Source organism: Eleutherodactylus coqui, chromosome 8, assembly GCF_035609145.1.
Source record: "Eleutherodactylus coqui strain aEleCoq1 chromosome 8, aEleCoq1.hap1, whole genome shotgun sequence".
NCBI lineage: Eukaryota > Metazoa > Chordata > Amphibia > Anura > Eleutherodactylidae > Eleutherodactylus > Eleutherodactylus coqui.
The window spans coordinates 110,472,411-110,487,753 of NC_089844.1; the positions used below are offsets into that span (position 1 = coordinate 110,472,411).

Here is a 15,343-nt window from a genome sequence, read left to right on the forward strand (position 1 = left end):
CTGTTCAAGCTCTTTTGAAGAAGCACAAAGAAACAGACCATACATGCAGTGGTCAGCCAAGGAAACAGTGCAGGAGATGAAAGACACAATATGCTAATTTCCCCTTGAAATCATAAGATGTCCGGCAGAAACCAATGGGACTCAGGTACACCATCCAGGTGCGTAGCGAGGTCAGGTGGTACCCGGGGCAGAAATTTTTTTTCGTCGCCCACCACCCCCCAATTTTGAAATTATTAAAAGAAGGAAGACTCTGTCTCTTCTTTGATGTCTCTCTGCTCTTATTATGGGCATGACAATCTTTTTATTCCGTCTCATTCCAGTCATGTTTCTCTTTTCTGCTGTCTCTTTCTGCCATGTCTCTCTCTCCTCTGCTCTCTTTTTCCTGTTACCTTTTTTTGTCTCTCTATCTCACTTGTCATGTCTCTCTTCAGTCATGTTTTTGTCTTCTGCAGTCTCTTTCCTGTCATGTCTCTCTCTTTTCTCTGTCATGTTTCTCTCTACTCTCTCCTTTGCTCTCTCTTCTTTCTCCTATTTCTTAGCCATCATGTTTCTTTCCTCTGTTCTCTCTCCTGTCCTCTTTCTTCCATCTCTTTCCACTGAGGTCTCTTCCCTGCTATGTTGCTTTCCTCTGCTGTCTCTATTTTGTCATGGTTCTCTCCTCTGCTATTTCCTGTCATGTCTCTCTATGCAGTCTCTTTCCTGTAATGTCTCAATCTGCAGTCTCTTTCCTGTCATGTTTCTCTCATGTTAGAGTCCTCTGCTGTTTCTCTCCTGTCATGTTTCTTTCCCCGGTCTCTTCTCTGACATGTTGCTTTCCTCTGCTGTCTATCTTTCCTTGCTGTCTCTTTCCTGTCATGTTTCTTTCTTCTGCTGTCTCTACTGTCTCTCTTTCCTCTGTCTCTTCCCTGCAATGTTGCTTTCCTTTGCTGTCTTACTCTGCTGTCTCTTTCCTGTTATGGCTCTCTCCTCTGCTGTCATGTCTCTCTTTGCAGTCTCTTTCATGTTATGTGTCTTTCTCCTCTGCTATCCCTCTCTCTTCTGTCATGTCACTCTCATGTTATATTTCTCAGCTGTTACTCTCCTGTCGTGTCCCTCTCTGCATTCCCTTTCCTGTCATGTTTCTCTCCTTGATTGTTTCTCTCCTGTTATGTCTCTCTCTGCAGTCTCTTTCCTGTCATGTTTCTTTCCTCGGCTGTTTCGCTCCTGTCATGTCTCTCTCTCTGCAGTCTCTATCGTGTCATGTTTATTTCCTTTGCTGTCTGTGATATCCTGTCATTTCTATTTCTCTTTCATCTGTCCCCTTGGCTGTCTGTCTCCTGTCAGTCTCCCCCTTCTCTCCCTCCGTCTGCAGCGGGGCGGCCCCGGTCCTCCTCCCAGGGAGGCTCCTCTGTGCCTCGCTTCTCCTCTGGTTTTGGGATAGCTTTTTGCAGTGGTCACTGAGTGCTGCTGATGCTGTGGTGAGGAGGGGAGGAGTACAGGGTTGGGGAGGACCACAGCTGAGTTATCAACCCCCTCACTGATAGCACCTGGAGCGGGCCGCCCCTGCTGCACCCTGCTGTCCACGACACTGACACCGTCCTATCTACTGTTTAGAGAAGTCAGGAAGTGTTCTTCATGGAAGAATTGTGGCCAGAGAGCCATAACTTTAATCTAGAAATAAGGCCAAGCAACTCAACTATGCATGAAAACATAGGAACTGGGGTACAGAAAAAATGGCAGCAGTTGCTCTGGACTGATGAGTCAAAATATGAAATATTTGGCTGTACCAGAAGGCAGTTTGTTTACTGAAGAGCTAGAGAGTGGGGATAACAATGAGTGCAGGCAACAGTGAAGCATGATGGAGACTCATTGCAAGTTTAGGGCTGTATTTCAGCAAATGGAGTTGGGGATTTAGTCAGCTTTAATGTTGTCCTCAATGCTTAAAAATATAGGCACATTATCCACCATGCAGTATCATCAAGGAAGCATCTGATTGGCTCCAAATTTATTCTGACCCCTAACATACAGCTAATGTCACTAAGAACTATCTACAGTGTTAAAAAAGAACAAGGAGTCCTGGAAGTGATGATATGACCCCACAGAGTCCTGATCTCATCATCATCCAGTCTGTCTGGGATTACATGAAGAGACAGAAGGATTCCAGCAAGCTACATCCACAGAAGATCTACAGTTAGTTCTCCAAGATGGTTGGAACAACCGCCCTGCTGAGTTCCTTCAGAGCTGCGTGCAAGTGTACCTAGAAGAATTGATGTGGTTTTAAAGGCAATAGATGGTCACACCAAATATTGATTAGATTTAGATTTCTCTTTTCTTCAGTCACTTTTCATTTTGTTAACTGGAAAAAAAAACTATTAAGACTTCTATTTTTGAAAGCATTCTTACTTTTCAGCATTTTATCCACACCTGCCTAAAACTTTTGCACGGTACTGTATGTAATAACGGTAGGGAGTGATACAGTATATGCACAAAAGTATCAGTTGTTAACATCCCTGCATGGCATTGTCTCATCAATGTAGCATGCTTACGCTATTTAAATAGCATAATGCATAAGTACAGTCGCACTAGGCAAATAATGAGGGGATTATTAAGGAATGATACACTTCAGCAAATCGTACAAAAGCAAAAGGATAAAAGCATAGCACTCAGGGGCAGTATCCGAAAACAGCCATAGGAGACTTGATAAAATGAAATGTCCAATTATTTACTTCTGTGATGGAATATGTCAGACCTACACCTTTGTCTTCATGCACGATCAATCAAAAAATGGTGGTTCTTATTCCTCCAGCATCGGGCCTCAGAAATGGTCATCAGAAAGATTTATTAAAGAATCAACATTTAAAGAACCAACATTTGAATTATAGTCCTCGGATGGGTGAGATCTTCCCATTCTTTTTATATCTGAACTAATCTAGAGAACAGTACAGCATACAGTATGTAACAGGCAGACAGGAGCATAGTACATGTAATACAGGTAGACAGGACATAATGTAGCACTCTTTTGTACTGTACTACAGAGTGGTGCCACTAGATAGGCAATCGGTGCATACACCAGTAATATACTGTCCGCAGCTCACGCTACTGGATTTCAATGTGGTGCACTAATAGGCTGTTCACTGTGCCCAGTTATATGCCAGTAAGATACTAGTGATGGCCGCCTATATTTCCAGCTAGCCCCTTGCACCACAGATTGGCAGTGCTTGTGGCACTGCATGTTGCACATCATTTACCTTTACAATTGCCCAGATCCAAGGAACTACCCTTACTGGAGTTGACTTGCTCCTTTAGTAAGTGCCATTTTTTTGCTCTATAAAACCATACCCATGGGTAAAAAATTGGATCCGAGTATCCAACATGGGCAGCACAGTTTCTAAAATAAGTTTTACTATACTTTTCTATAAACTGATGCCAACCAGAAAATGTAACATATTAGAGGAATAATCAATAAATTCCACAAAGAAAAGTCAATACTAAGAACCTTGGCAGTCACCGTACCTTGGAAAGAGTCTTTTAAGTATACAGGAGATAATTACAGTATTTTCTGCATCCATTTGCAAGTACAAATTGTGGGATGCAGACAAGGGCAATATTTCCACCTGTTAAGTGTTTTGATTGTTCTGTGTTTACGGTCTCCCTTATAAAAGGAGCATTTAAAAAGCCAAAACTCCAAAGTTACATGAAAAAGTTGCTTTCATATTTTCTAACATTCTACTGTAAAACATTAACTTTCAGGGTCATTCATATGGGGGTATGTAATTTCAGTTCTTGAAAAACTACGTGTGTGTGCACATGTTGCATGTGTTTTTATTCGGTATGTGCCTTTTTTTTTTACATCCGTTTGCCATTCATGCGTCATGTTTTCTAAGAGGGGGAAAAAAAACAGCAAGAAGGCCCAAATGATGTCACATTTTTTAAAATTTTCATTCTTTCTTACCACCATGCATAAAAATGTAGTTAGGAGGGGTATCATCACTCCTAAAGGAGAGCACCTAGAAGGGGAGTGAGGAGACCATGAGCAGTGAGCAGACCATGATGTCACGATGAGTTGTGACAAATGATAAACTCCGCTCTGATCAGTGGCCATTTGGCTAATATATTCCAACAGGAAACTTCCCGGTGGGCTGACCACCCCTGAATACATTCTGGGCTGACTGCTGTGGTTCACTGTACACAGAAACGACTGCTGCCATTGACTGGTAACTAGAAGCAGCCGACTCTGTGTGTAATGAACTGCAGTGGCCCAGCTGCCCAGCACATTGTGCCGATGCTGTCCACCACTGCCGAAAAGGAGGAAGAACCCCATTCTTGATGCAAAATTTTGGTGTGGATTTCTCAACTAAAATTCCACAACTGATATGCAGTATGTGAAACAGGCCTCACTTAGGCAAGAGTCACATCACATTTTCAAATGTGATGTTAATTGTATCCAAGAATACTATAAAAAGGGGATGTAACTGTATATCAACTATATGCTGTTTTTGATGGATCCATTTTTTTTTAGATATATTTTTTGACACTCACAAATGTATGCATATTGGTAGCACCGTATCTGTGCAGTAAGCTCATTTCTTGTACTGTATATACTAAGCTTGGTTCTGTTATTGGATCAATGTAGTCAGCTCAGTTTTGGTACTGTATCAAAGTAGTAAGTTTGGTTCTGTTATTGTATCTATGTAGCATCTACATGTCATGCTAGGTTTTGGTATTGTATCTATTTTGCAGCTTGATTCTTTTGTATTATCCTTCTGCCCAGGAGATCCCATGCACTACAGGCACATTCTCTCAATGCTTCCTTGCTGAAAGGTGCTCATTTAGCATCTACTTAATGCCCAACTTAATATTTGACCATGTCTCAAACAGGGCCACTTTTGAATTTTCTTCCAGCGCCACTTTAAGCTCCCAATCTGCCCTTGGTTCTCATAAAGTTGGCAATTTCATTTCTGTGAGTTTCACATTTCTCAATACTATATATACCTGTCAAGCTCTTCTATGTTAACCTATTTCAGAACAGTACAGACAGTCAAATGCAATCATACTCCTGTCCATATATTAAATAAACTAGAAGTTGGTTATTAGTCTACTCCATAGGAACCTCAGAAATGAGACAGTACTGCTCAGGTTTTCGAGTTAAAGGGGTTATCCAGGGACTTCTGCTTTTACAAAAAATGCTTAGTCTACAGTAATAATATAAAAGAAGATGTATTCTCCATTACTGCTCCCCCACTATTGCTGTTAAACCTAGGAGTCAGGGAATGTGACTGCTGCAGCTAATCACCGCCTCACCTCAACTAGTGATTAGCAGCAGCTGTCACATGATGTGGGGTCTTAATGTCATTACTCTGCTGTGAAAACTAGTAGTGACTGGGTGGTCCCAGAACAGAAGCAATGGGGAAGTAGGGAAGGTGAATATATTTTCTTTTATGTTACTTTTGCAAATTGAGCAGGTTTTTAAAGATTAAAGGGGTTATCCCACTTTTAGCTGTTTTGCTGGAGGACTCAGCCTGCAGTACCAACCAGGGCCACTGCACAATGTACAGAGCTGTCTGCTTCCTGCAGCAAAACAGCTAAAAGTGGGATAACCCCTTTAATATTATTAAGGGTAAAAACATAAAAGGCAATTGCTTAAAGGGGTTCTAATAAGACTGAATGTCAACCCCTATCCACAGGGAAACCTCTACTGATCATAACAAGGGTAGTGTGTCCCTCTATTCCATTCAAATCTATTGGACTGCTGCAGATAGCTAAGTGATTGAATTTGGCTATCTCCAGCAGTCCCATTGAAATGTATGAAGCAGCAGCGCACAGGCTTGATCATCACTCCATTGATTCAGAGATCTTTGGTATCCCTGTTATCATGATCAGTGAGGGTCCTAGCAGTCAGATCTCCACCAGATAGCTATATTGTGGATAGGGTATAACTTTCAATTTTAGCACATTTGCAAGCCATTAATGCAGCAATGTCACAACAGAGCTTTATGGGGGACATTTATCGAAGACTGGTGTTTTACATAGTGGCCTTATATAAGCATCAGCAGAGTGAGATGCACAAAATTTAATAAAAGGTGCAAACTTCTTATTAATTTTGGTGCACCTCTTTTTAGAAATCTATGACAGATCAACATTGCTGTAGATTTGAGCTGCAATTTACTCCAATTTCAGGTTTAAAGTATAGTGATTTTGGCAATGCCATTTTTTGTTTTACAAAAGTGATGAGGGCAGTGTAAAAAGCCAAAAAGTCACAAAGTGGAACTTGTGCAAAAATCTGTAAATTTTCTATACTAGAATCCTGGCTTAAAGGGGTTCTCCAGATGAAAAATGTTGATAGCCTATTCTCTGTGTTTCCCCCGATGAGAAGTTGTTTACCAGGCTGGTGCGCTTATGTATTGAGCTGATTTCTGCAGATAACAGACAGCTCTGTTCCCTCTACAATGGCCAGGCTTGATATTACAGGTCACGTTCCCATTGAAATGAATAGGCATGTAATAACTGGCCTGCCCACTGCATTGGGAATGAAGCTGTCTGCTTCCTGTAGAAATCACCTCAATGCATAAGCGCACCAGCCTGATGAACAGCTTATTGGTGGGGGTCCTGGAGAACGGGTCCCCACTAATCTACTACTGATGACCTGTCCTGAGGATACACCATCAATAGCTAAAAGCATTTTAAAGTGATTGTCCAGTTGTAATGTGTCAACATATGGTGCCAAGTGTCAACATATGGTTCCTCTGTGAGCATTGCATCTAGGGAAGAATGCCTCTATTATTAGGCATGTGATGGAGAATACAGAGTTAAAGTGTTGGCCCACAGCCGGCTGAAGGTGGCATATTGTTTGGGTCTTAATTGTAGAGTAAATCATGAGATATGAATGATGTGAAAAGCATTCTCAACAATGTTGGAGCTGTCCAGCATAGAGGTGCTGAACTATAGCCAGGAATACTGGAGCTTCATCATAGAGCTGTGTAACTATAACTAGCAGAGGACAGATGTGTACTCCCCATTTTTCCAAATTCACATATAATATTTCAGGTTTTCTGGGATCTTCCTTATTGCACTTCTGTGTGCCTGCAGTATTATATGTGCCCATAGACTTCTATGGGCATCAATACACATCTGTTTCACACTATGTTCTTAAGGCTTAAAGGGGTTTTCCGTGGAAATACTATTGATGACCTATACTGAGGATAGGTCATCAATAGTTGATTGGCCAGGGTCCACCGCTTGGCACCCCGACTGATCAGCTGTGCAGGAACATGCTGTCAGCGTTGCAATAACAGAGGTCAGAATGGAAGCCTCCACGCCGACCTCCCATATAGTATCCGGTGCTTGTAACTGCAGGCACGGCTCGCGTAGATTTCAGTGAGAGCAGTGCCTGCACTTACAAGCGCCAGCCACTATACAGAGGTCAGTGTGGAGGCTTCTGCTCAGACCTCTGTTATTGTGGCTCTGACAGCATGCACCCGTACAGCTGATCAGTCGGGGGTCCCGAGCAGGGCCGATCAACTTTTGATGACGTACCCTGAGGGTTAGTCTGTTCAACAGAAAACCACTTTAACTGTGGATTTCTGTAAAAGAAGCAGTAAGGGCTCTTTCACAAGGGCGCTGTCCACCCACATGAGAGGTGAGCACAGAATACGCTTCTATAGGAACCAATGGGTTTCTATATAAGCGCTCACATGGACGATTGTTAGATGTGCGGAATCCGCGCATCTAACAAAGATAGGACATGCAAGTGTAAACTCACATGTCAGCTCTTTGCTGCATACTTTCCATACAGATCTATGAGAGCTGGAAATCACGAAGCCCGCACCTTGGATCGTGTGAACAGGCTATTTCAAGTAGCTTGAATTAGCCCATTCACACAATTTTTAGAGCAGTATAGCCGCGAGCTATGCATGCAGCTACACTGTGGGTCGACAACGCTCATGTGAAAGAGCCCTAAAAGTGATTCAAGTAACTAGAGGTCCCTATTATTTAAAGAGATAGCTAAAGTGGCCCTTTGGCTTCTTCTAGTATATTCGATGGCCAAGAGTGCCAGAGGTAGCTGAGAGTGTGGCTTTACAGGGAAAGCCTTTCAAGAAGCTGCAACACTAGACTAGATCCCCTTCAGGGTGGACATCCACTGGCAATATTTACTTTCTTGCGCTGCAAGAGCACGTGAAAACTCTCGCCTCGCAACGCAAAAAAGACGCCGAAATACAACCGGCATATCGCCAGTGCTTTCAATGGGGCTAGCGGCAGCAGCGCTAGCCCCATTGAAAACATAGGAAGAATAACACAGACTTCTGCCACAGCTGTCCCATTGAAAGCAGTGCTTTCGGGCAAGCCCTGCAGTATGATTATCGGGAAAGGGCTTGAAATATAAGCCCTTCCCAGATAATCATCAATAAGTGGTAAAAAAAAAAATTTTTAAATTACTCACCTCTCCGCCACTCAGACGCGTCCTCCGGCTGGCTCCCCGGCACTGCTGTCCGGCACTTTCAGCAGGCAGGGATTTAAAAATCCCCCCTTCTGAAAGGGCTGTGCTGATTGGCTGAGGGCTCAGCCAATAGCAGCTGGCGCTTAGCTATTGGCTGAGCGCTCAGCCAATCACAGATAGTGCTTATCTATTCATTCATGAATAGCACAATCTTAGCTATTCATGAATGAATAGCTAAGGACTATCTGTAATTGGCGGAGTGCTCAGCCAATAGCTAAGCACTAGCTGCTATTGGCTGAGCCCTCAGCCAATCAGCACAGCCCTTTAAGCAGGAGGGGATTTTTAAATCTCCGCCTGCTGAATGTGCTGGACAGCAGTGTCGGGGAGCCAGCCGGAGGACACATCTGAGTGGCGGAGAGGTGAGTAATTTGTTTTAAATTTTTTTACCACTTATTGATGATTTTCAGGGAAGGGCTTATATTTCAGGCCCTTCCCCGATAATCATACTGTGGGGCTTGCCCGAAAGCACTGCTTTCAATGGGATGAGCATTAGTGCCGATCCCATTGAAAGCAATGGGATAGCATGCCGCGGACTTCTGCCACAGTTGTGACAGCTGTGGCAGAGGATTCCTTCATCCCCATGGTCCCCGCAGGGATGAAGGAAACTCCTGCCACAGCTGTCACAGCTGTGACAGCTGTGGCAGAAGTCAGCGGCATTCTCCATTTCTTTTCAATGGGGCTAGTGCTGCTGTCGCTGGCCCCATTGAAAAGACTGGTGATATCCCGGCGTGATGCCGTTTTTTCTCGCACTGCGCTGCGAGACTTTTCCTTTACTCACACAGCACAGTGGAGAAAAAAACGCCAGTGGGTGTCTGCCCTCATTTTGTCCCTTCATCAGTAGGGGGTCCCATTAGCTGGATTCCTGTTGATCAATAAGTGATGGCATATCTTGTGATAGAGCTTCATATATAATATCGGGAACACCTCCCTTTGTTTATAAGTCAAAGTGACATTATAGAATATCATGAGCGGTTTACTATATTTTGTATGGCATTGCTTGATTATTTTAACATTTATTCTACACAAATTACAATGAAATCCACTAAGAATTTTATAGGAATTTAATGTGTATTTCAGCTTTTTCTGGCTACTACAATAAAGCAACTAGAAGTGAAGCAGCCCTTCTACTTACCAACTGCTTTGAGAGAGGCATATTTGTTAAGCTCCTTTCCAGGAGGCTGCTGCTCATATGGATTTGAAATCTGTCCCATGGTTGGAAAGGAATGTGGATGCGCCATCTGCGGAAGGTGTGGGGATGTTGGAACAACATTATTCATTTTTGAAGTATCTGCAGAGAAAAAGAAATGGTATTAATTAGACAAGTAATATGCCTTCACTTCAGGATTATCTAAACTGCTGCAATTCTGTATACTGATACTATATGACTACTGTATATAAAATGTATAGTAGTATACATATAAGAATTACACTGGAGGAAACCGCAAAGTTGTGAATTACATTTTTAGTGAAGGGCTTGTGTCCACAGGCGTTTTTTCACCGCCTTCGAGTGATACACAGTGAATGGAGGCAATCCCCATTGTCCATCGCCATTAAGAGGGTTATATAAAGATACATACATGTCCCTAAAGTGCCAAAATTCCCCTAGTAAGACGCTCCATGATTGAAGAAAGCTTAATATCCCATTATAACTAAATATCTCACACTCTTTAAACATTGATGAAAACCATAGAATTGCACAAAAAAATACAACTGATCTATGCTTTTCTATACACAAGTCTTTCAAGAGATGGTATTTTAGGTGCTATCAGAATATAGAATATGTTCAGTACATTTAAAAACCATTATATTGACTGCAGATTTCCATGCTGAGAATGATATCGCAAAAAATACTAAATAACACAAAAAAATACTAAAATGAAGGAGATTAACTACATTCTCACCCCTTTAATAAACAAGTTAGCAAAAATGTTTAAAGGGGTTTTCAGGGATGATAATACTGACATATCTGATTGATGGTGTCTGATTCCTGTACCTCCGCCAATCATCTGATTAAAAGAGGCCCCGGAACTTCAGTAAGCACCCTGCCCATTTCATTATTTACCAGGTATAACATTATACATTTGGTAGTGCCTGTACATGGTATTACAGCTTACATACTGGCAGAGGAGCCACGATAGTGGTAGGTTTCAGCCATTACGGGGCTATAGTTCTGGAAAATGGTCATCAGAGAAGGGGTGATCACTACTGTGGACCTGGCTAATTATGCATCACCTGAGTGGGTGAGTCTCTCAATTGTGGCTCCCATTCCCAGTCTGGTGAGAGAGACTGGCAACACAAGAAGGCCTGTGGGAGCTGTACAGTAATTACTACCTTGCGCAAAAGAGTAGGAGATGCACCCTGTGTTCATTTGTGGTATGTGAAATTTTGAACACTAGGCTTGATGATAGAGTTCTTGTTAAAGTCTAGTAAAGAGACATATGGCTAGGATTTGTTTTATGCACTATGTTACTGTAAAACGCTGTTTAAAATATTTTTGCCATGATGAAGCAATAAAGGTAGCGGAAGCCAGATTAAAGAGAAATTTTTGGTGGGAAAGTGGGTTCCTGTTTTTCTACCGACCTTCTTATGAGGAAAAGACTGCAATCCTGGCAAGTAACTGTATATAGTGGCATCTAAGGTATTGGTTACTTGCTAGGATCGCCATCTCTTCCTATATATATATATGTGTGTATGTATATATTCATTGTGGCAAGGGGGTTCACTCGCCTGCGGATCCCCGACCTCTCGGACCAGAAGTGGGCACCACATGTGAATATAAATTCTCCAGACACAGTACTTTCTTTAAAACTGGCGCCTGCCAGCATCTATTTCACAGCACGCAGCACAGTCCATATGTAGTCCTGGGTTCACAATTTACTGGGTCACCACTACCCCGTCTGGGGCATCTGGATGGCATCCTCCTCCTTCAAACACGTGATGGTCCCAGAACTGGTCCACACCGGACCTTACTGGTCCAAACTGGACCTCAGGCTAGCAGCCCTCCTAGCTCCACTGAGCTGTAACTTCCTCTCCTGAGTGTCCCAAGAACTGAGACTTTTATGTTGCTTCCTGCCACACCAGATGTTAACTCTTTCTGCAGCCCAGAATGCCTGTCTGTAGCCCTCCGCAGGCCATTCTGTTCACAGCATTCCACCAAAATATATATAAAATTTTTTTCTGAACGGAACAAAAAGTCAGTTGTAGAGCCAAGATCTGAGGGGACTCAACCTTGACTCGTTAGTTTCCCAAGTAAGTGATAGGGTCCTTGGTGGATACCACGCTGATACTGCCTGCTGGATTTTGGCTTATAACTGCTATTAATATAACAACCCCTAGGGACATTACATCAATGGTCCTAACATGGGGCTAAAGGCCCAGTCCATTCCTGCTAGTAGATTCAATGTTTGTACCTGCAATGGTCAATATAATATTCTAAGAGCAGGCTCACACAAGTATATGCATGTATAAAGCAGCGTTTTACCATTGTGTGAGGTGACGTTTCGCAGCAATTTTGGCCTGTGCATGACAGCGTATCTCACGCATGCACAGTCTTCCTGGTTTCTTTTTTATTAACATCGCATGCTCTGTTGCTTGGCAACAGTGCATATAAATAGCATACATGTGCAATGTAATTGCGTATGTACAGAGTTTATTACGCACCCATAGAGAACAATAGGGCTCTATTGTGCTTAATGAGCGGTATAATAGAACATGCTGCATACTTTTTTACAAACGTATGATATACAATGTGTATACACACATATGAATGGATCAATGAAAATCAATCTACTTTCATTGACTCCATTCACCACGTAAGAAGCGGTTAAATTCCCCTCGTGTGAGCCTGCCTTAAGTTTTGCATATTACTAAACAGTCCAACTCCCACTTGTATATCTGAAGCAAAGTTTATTTCCCTCTAATGCTTTGTTTTCTATGCTTTGCAAACACCAATTGTATTTAGCTTGATAATTTATATAGAATCAAAATGATGTTTTCCAGGGTAATTAGTGGTGACTACATTTATTGCCGAGCAATTTACCTTGCTTGCCATTACCTCATTCATAATAAAGCACTGGTGACAGTAAAGGACATTAAGTGGTGAATTTTACTGAAGCTCACATCAAAAAGATTACTGAACAAAAGTGATTACGGGGACAGGACAAACAGTGATATATTACATTCATGAGATGCGGAATTTAGAAATGCCTTTGCTTTAAATTGACAGTTCTACAACACCTAATGTCTTTAGAAGAGAAAGAAGGAAGGCAAGTAATAGAAGCAGATAATCACATAGGAATGTAAGGAAATGCAAAGTGTTTCAAATAATCTGCTTTTAATTCAGCAAAAATCAATAAGTGAGCGCACTTCTCAGCTATACATACAGACATGAAAGGGCCCGATGCAAATTCACTGTTAATACTTTAGTCATTGAAATATCAATTGCAGCTCCTAGTATTTCCATTAGTGTATGTGAGTGTTTTTTGCACGTTAAGATTTAGACTTTCCACTAAACTTAAAACATACATTCAGTATTAACCCTTTCCAATCCAATTTGTATCCTGGTTTTCCTAGGGGGCTTACTCTTTTTTTGCTGTTATAAAATGGCGCTATCTGTTGGCTAAAGCCAGTACTGCATGAGGTGACACGTTGGATAGGTTCTGGCAGAGAGGCTGGCAATATACAATAAGAGAACCCTGACAGATGTCTTCCAACATCGGAGCTGTACAGCCTTAAATCATAATGTCTTTAAACATCAGAGGATTGGAAAGGGTTAACAATGTAGAAAGTTCTACGAGGAATAGATCCGATTAAAGGGCTTGTCACTCCAAAGCAAGTTCAAGTTATCTCTCCCACTGAAACAAGTGGTGTGGTCACTCGCACATGCGGCTGATACTCCGTTCATTCCTTGACCCAACGAATTCCATTCTTAAGATCGTTGTGGGTCCTAGCGGTCTGACTCCCACCGATCAGTAAGTTATCTCCTATTCTGTAGTTAGGAGATAACCTGCTTTTGTGGGACAACCCCTTAAGGCTATGTTCACATTGCGAATATTTGTGATGTGTTTACTGCATACATTGGGAAATACAGGCAATGAATAATTTATAGCCTATAATGGTCTGATTTGTGTCCCAAAAAGGTGACATTTTTGCGTACGTTTAGGTAGAATACATTGATTTGGTGGTTTACCTTTTATTTAACCGTGTTGAAGAGCGTGGTTGACTGCACTTTTCATTACAAAGGAATCCCTCAAAAAGGTTATTTGTCAGATGAAGCCTAAAGCCTTACTGTGCATATTTGAGTATATCATTGTACTGTATAATGCGGAAATTCAGCCTTTTATAAGTCATCATATTGAAAGGATACTTGAACCACATACAGTATAGTGTTTAAGAAACCACATGGGGCCTTTATTAAATCAAGATGGCATTTAAATAGTAAAAACATGTTAGAATGTAAACAGAGGTGATTGGCGCCATTCAGGCTTACAATGTTGGAAAAGGTGAAATGGAGCTATATAGAATCTGTAGTCATACTCCAATTATGCCCAATGTAAAAAAAAACACAATCCACACAACACTGTAAAAGTGACTTGTTTGATCTTATTGAACATGTAGTTGCACAGACTGTCCCTTTGTCAAGGGTATGCAAATGGGAAGATGGAACAATACCTCTAGAGAGTCACCTATCTTTTTCTTCTGGAGAAGACACTTAAGGTGCATTTACAATCAAAGATGATTGCTCAAGAGTTGGCTTTTGAGCAATGATTTTGCATAAACTATTACTTGGTACTAATGCCTATTAGTACCAATTAGTAGCATGTGAGCCACCTATATTCAGGAAACAGACTACCTGCTGTTCTCTGAATAAATTCCCTTTTTTCTGCCACAGGGGTGACAGCTGAGACAATGTAATCAGCTGTAATCAGCTCTTCCCGGGCAGAACACAGCATTCAGTTCATCTTATCAGCTGTTCTGCCGAATGATGGATTTCATGCTGAACTGAAATTCATCGTTCAGCAGAAAAGTGAAAGATAGGCACATTTACACGCAACGATTATCACTTAAAAGATGGCTTTTCAGCAAATTTTGAGCAATGATTGTTGGGTGTAAATGGGCTTTTAGTCAATATTGTTACGCCTGTTAAAGGGTCTGACACTGACCTGCAGGAATGCTTCCTTCTTATAGGTGATGCAGTAGAGGTATTGTTCCCCCTTTTCATTTGCATATTTCCAGAGGAGCATGTATGGCCTTATAAATCTCCTCACACCTACTAGGTGCTCTCCCTAAGGAGAAACTATACCCTTCCTGATTCAAGAGTATGCAATCAAAGGCCAATGATGGGGAATCATCCAATTTAAGTTCTCCCAGGACCCCAATCAAGGGTAGTATGAACCACAACCAACCATAGCAAAGTTATGTGAGGGTCAAACCACTATTTTTTGTAATTGGGAAGGGAAGAGTCCAGAAATGCTGAGCACCCCTATTGAAAGGTGCCCAGCAAACCGTTGTGTAGTTGGGATTTGTAATACCACCACAAATTGCATTCATCATTAACCAATGCTGTTGGACAACTTTTTTTAGAGGCTCTTTAAAAGGATGCATCATCATAATTATTTAATTCTATTTTTTTAATACATTTTTGGTGGTGTTTTTTTACAGTTTGCTATGTCACTTTGTATAATGAAAATAATCATTACATCTTACAGTTTTCACACTGACCAGTGAACCTCACAATTAGTCAACGCTTTATGTTCGGAATAGATCACTACTAAGCAGTCATCTCATTATCATCACATACAGGATTACAATAAATAGTTATATATATATATATATATATATATATAGAGAGAGAGAGAGAGAGAGAGAGAG

General features: G+C 41.6%; 1 protein-coding gene across 1 annotated transcript in view; it reads right to left on the reverse strand.

Annotated features, from left to right (window-relative positions):
* Positions 1–15,343, reverse strand: part of SHISA9 (shisa family member 9) — a 336,715-nt gene that overhangs the window by 22,994 nt on the left and 298,378 nt on the right. Inside the window, exon 3 of the mRNA XM_066577485.1 lies at positions 9,606–9,761. Coding sequence (XP_066433582.1) covers positions 9,606–9,761 — 156 coding nt within the window. The remainder of the gene's footprint in view (positions 1–9,605; positions 9,762–15,343) is intronic.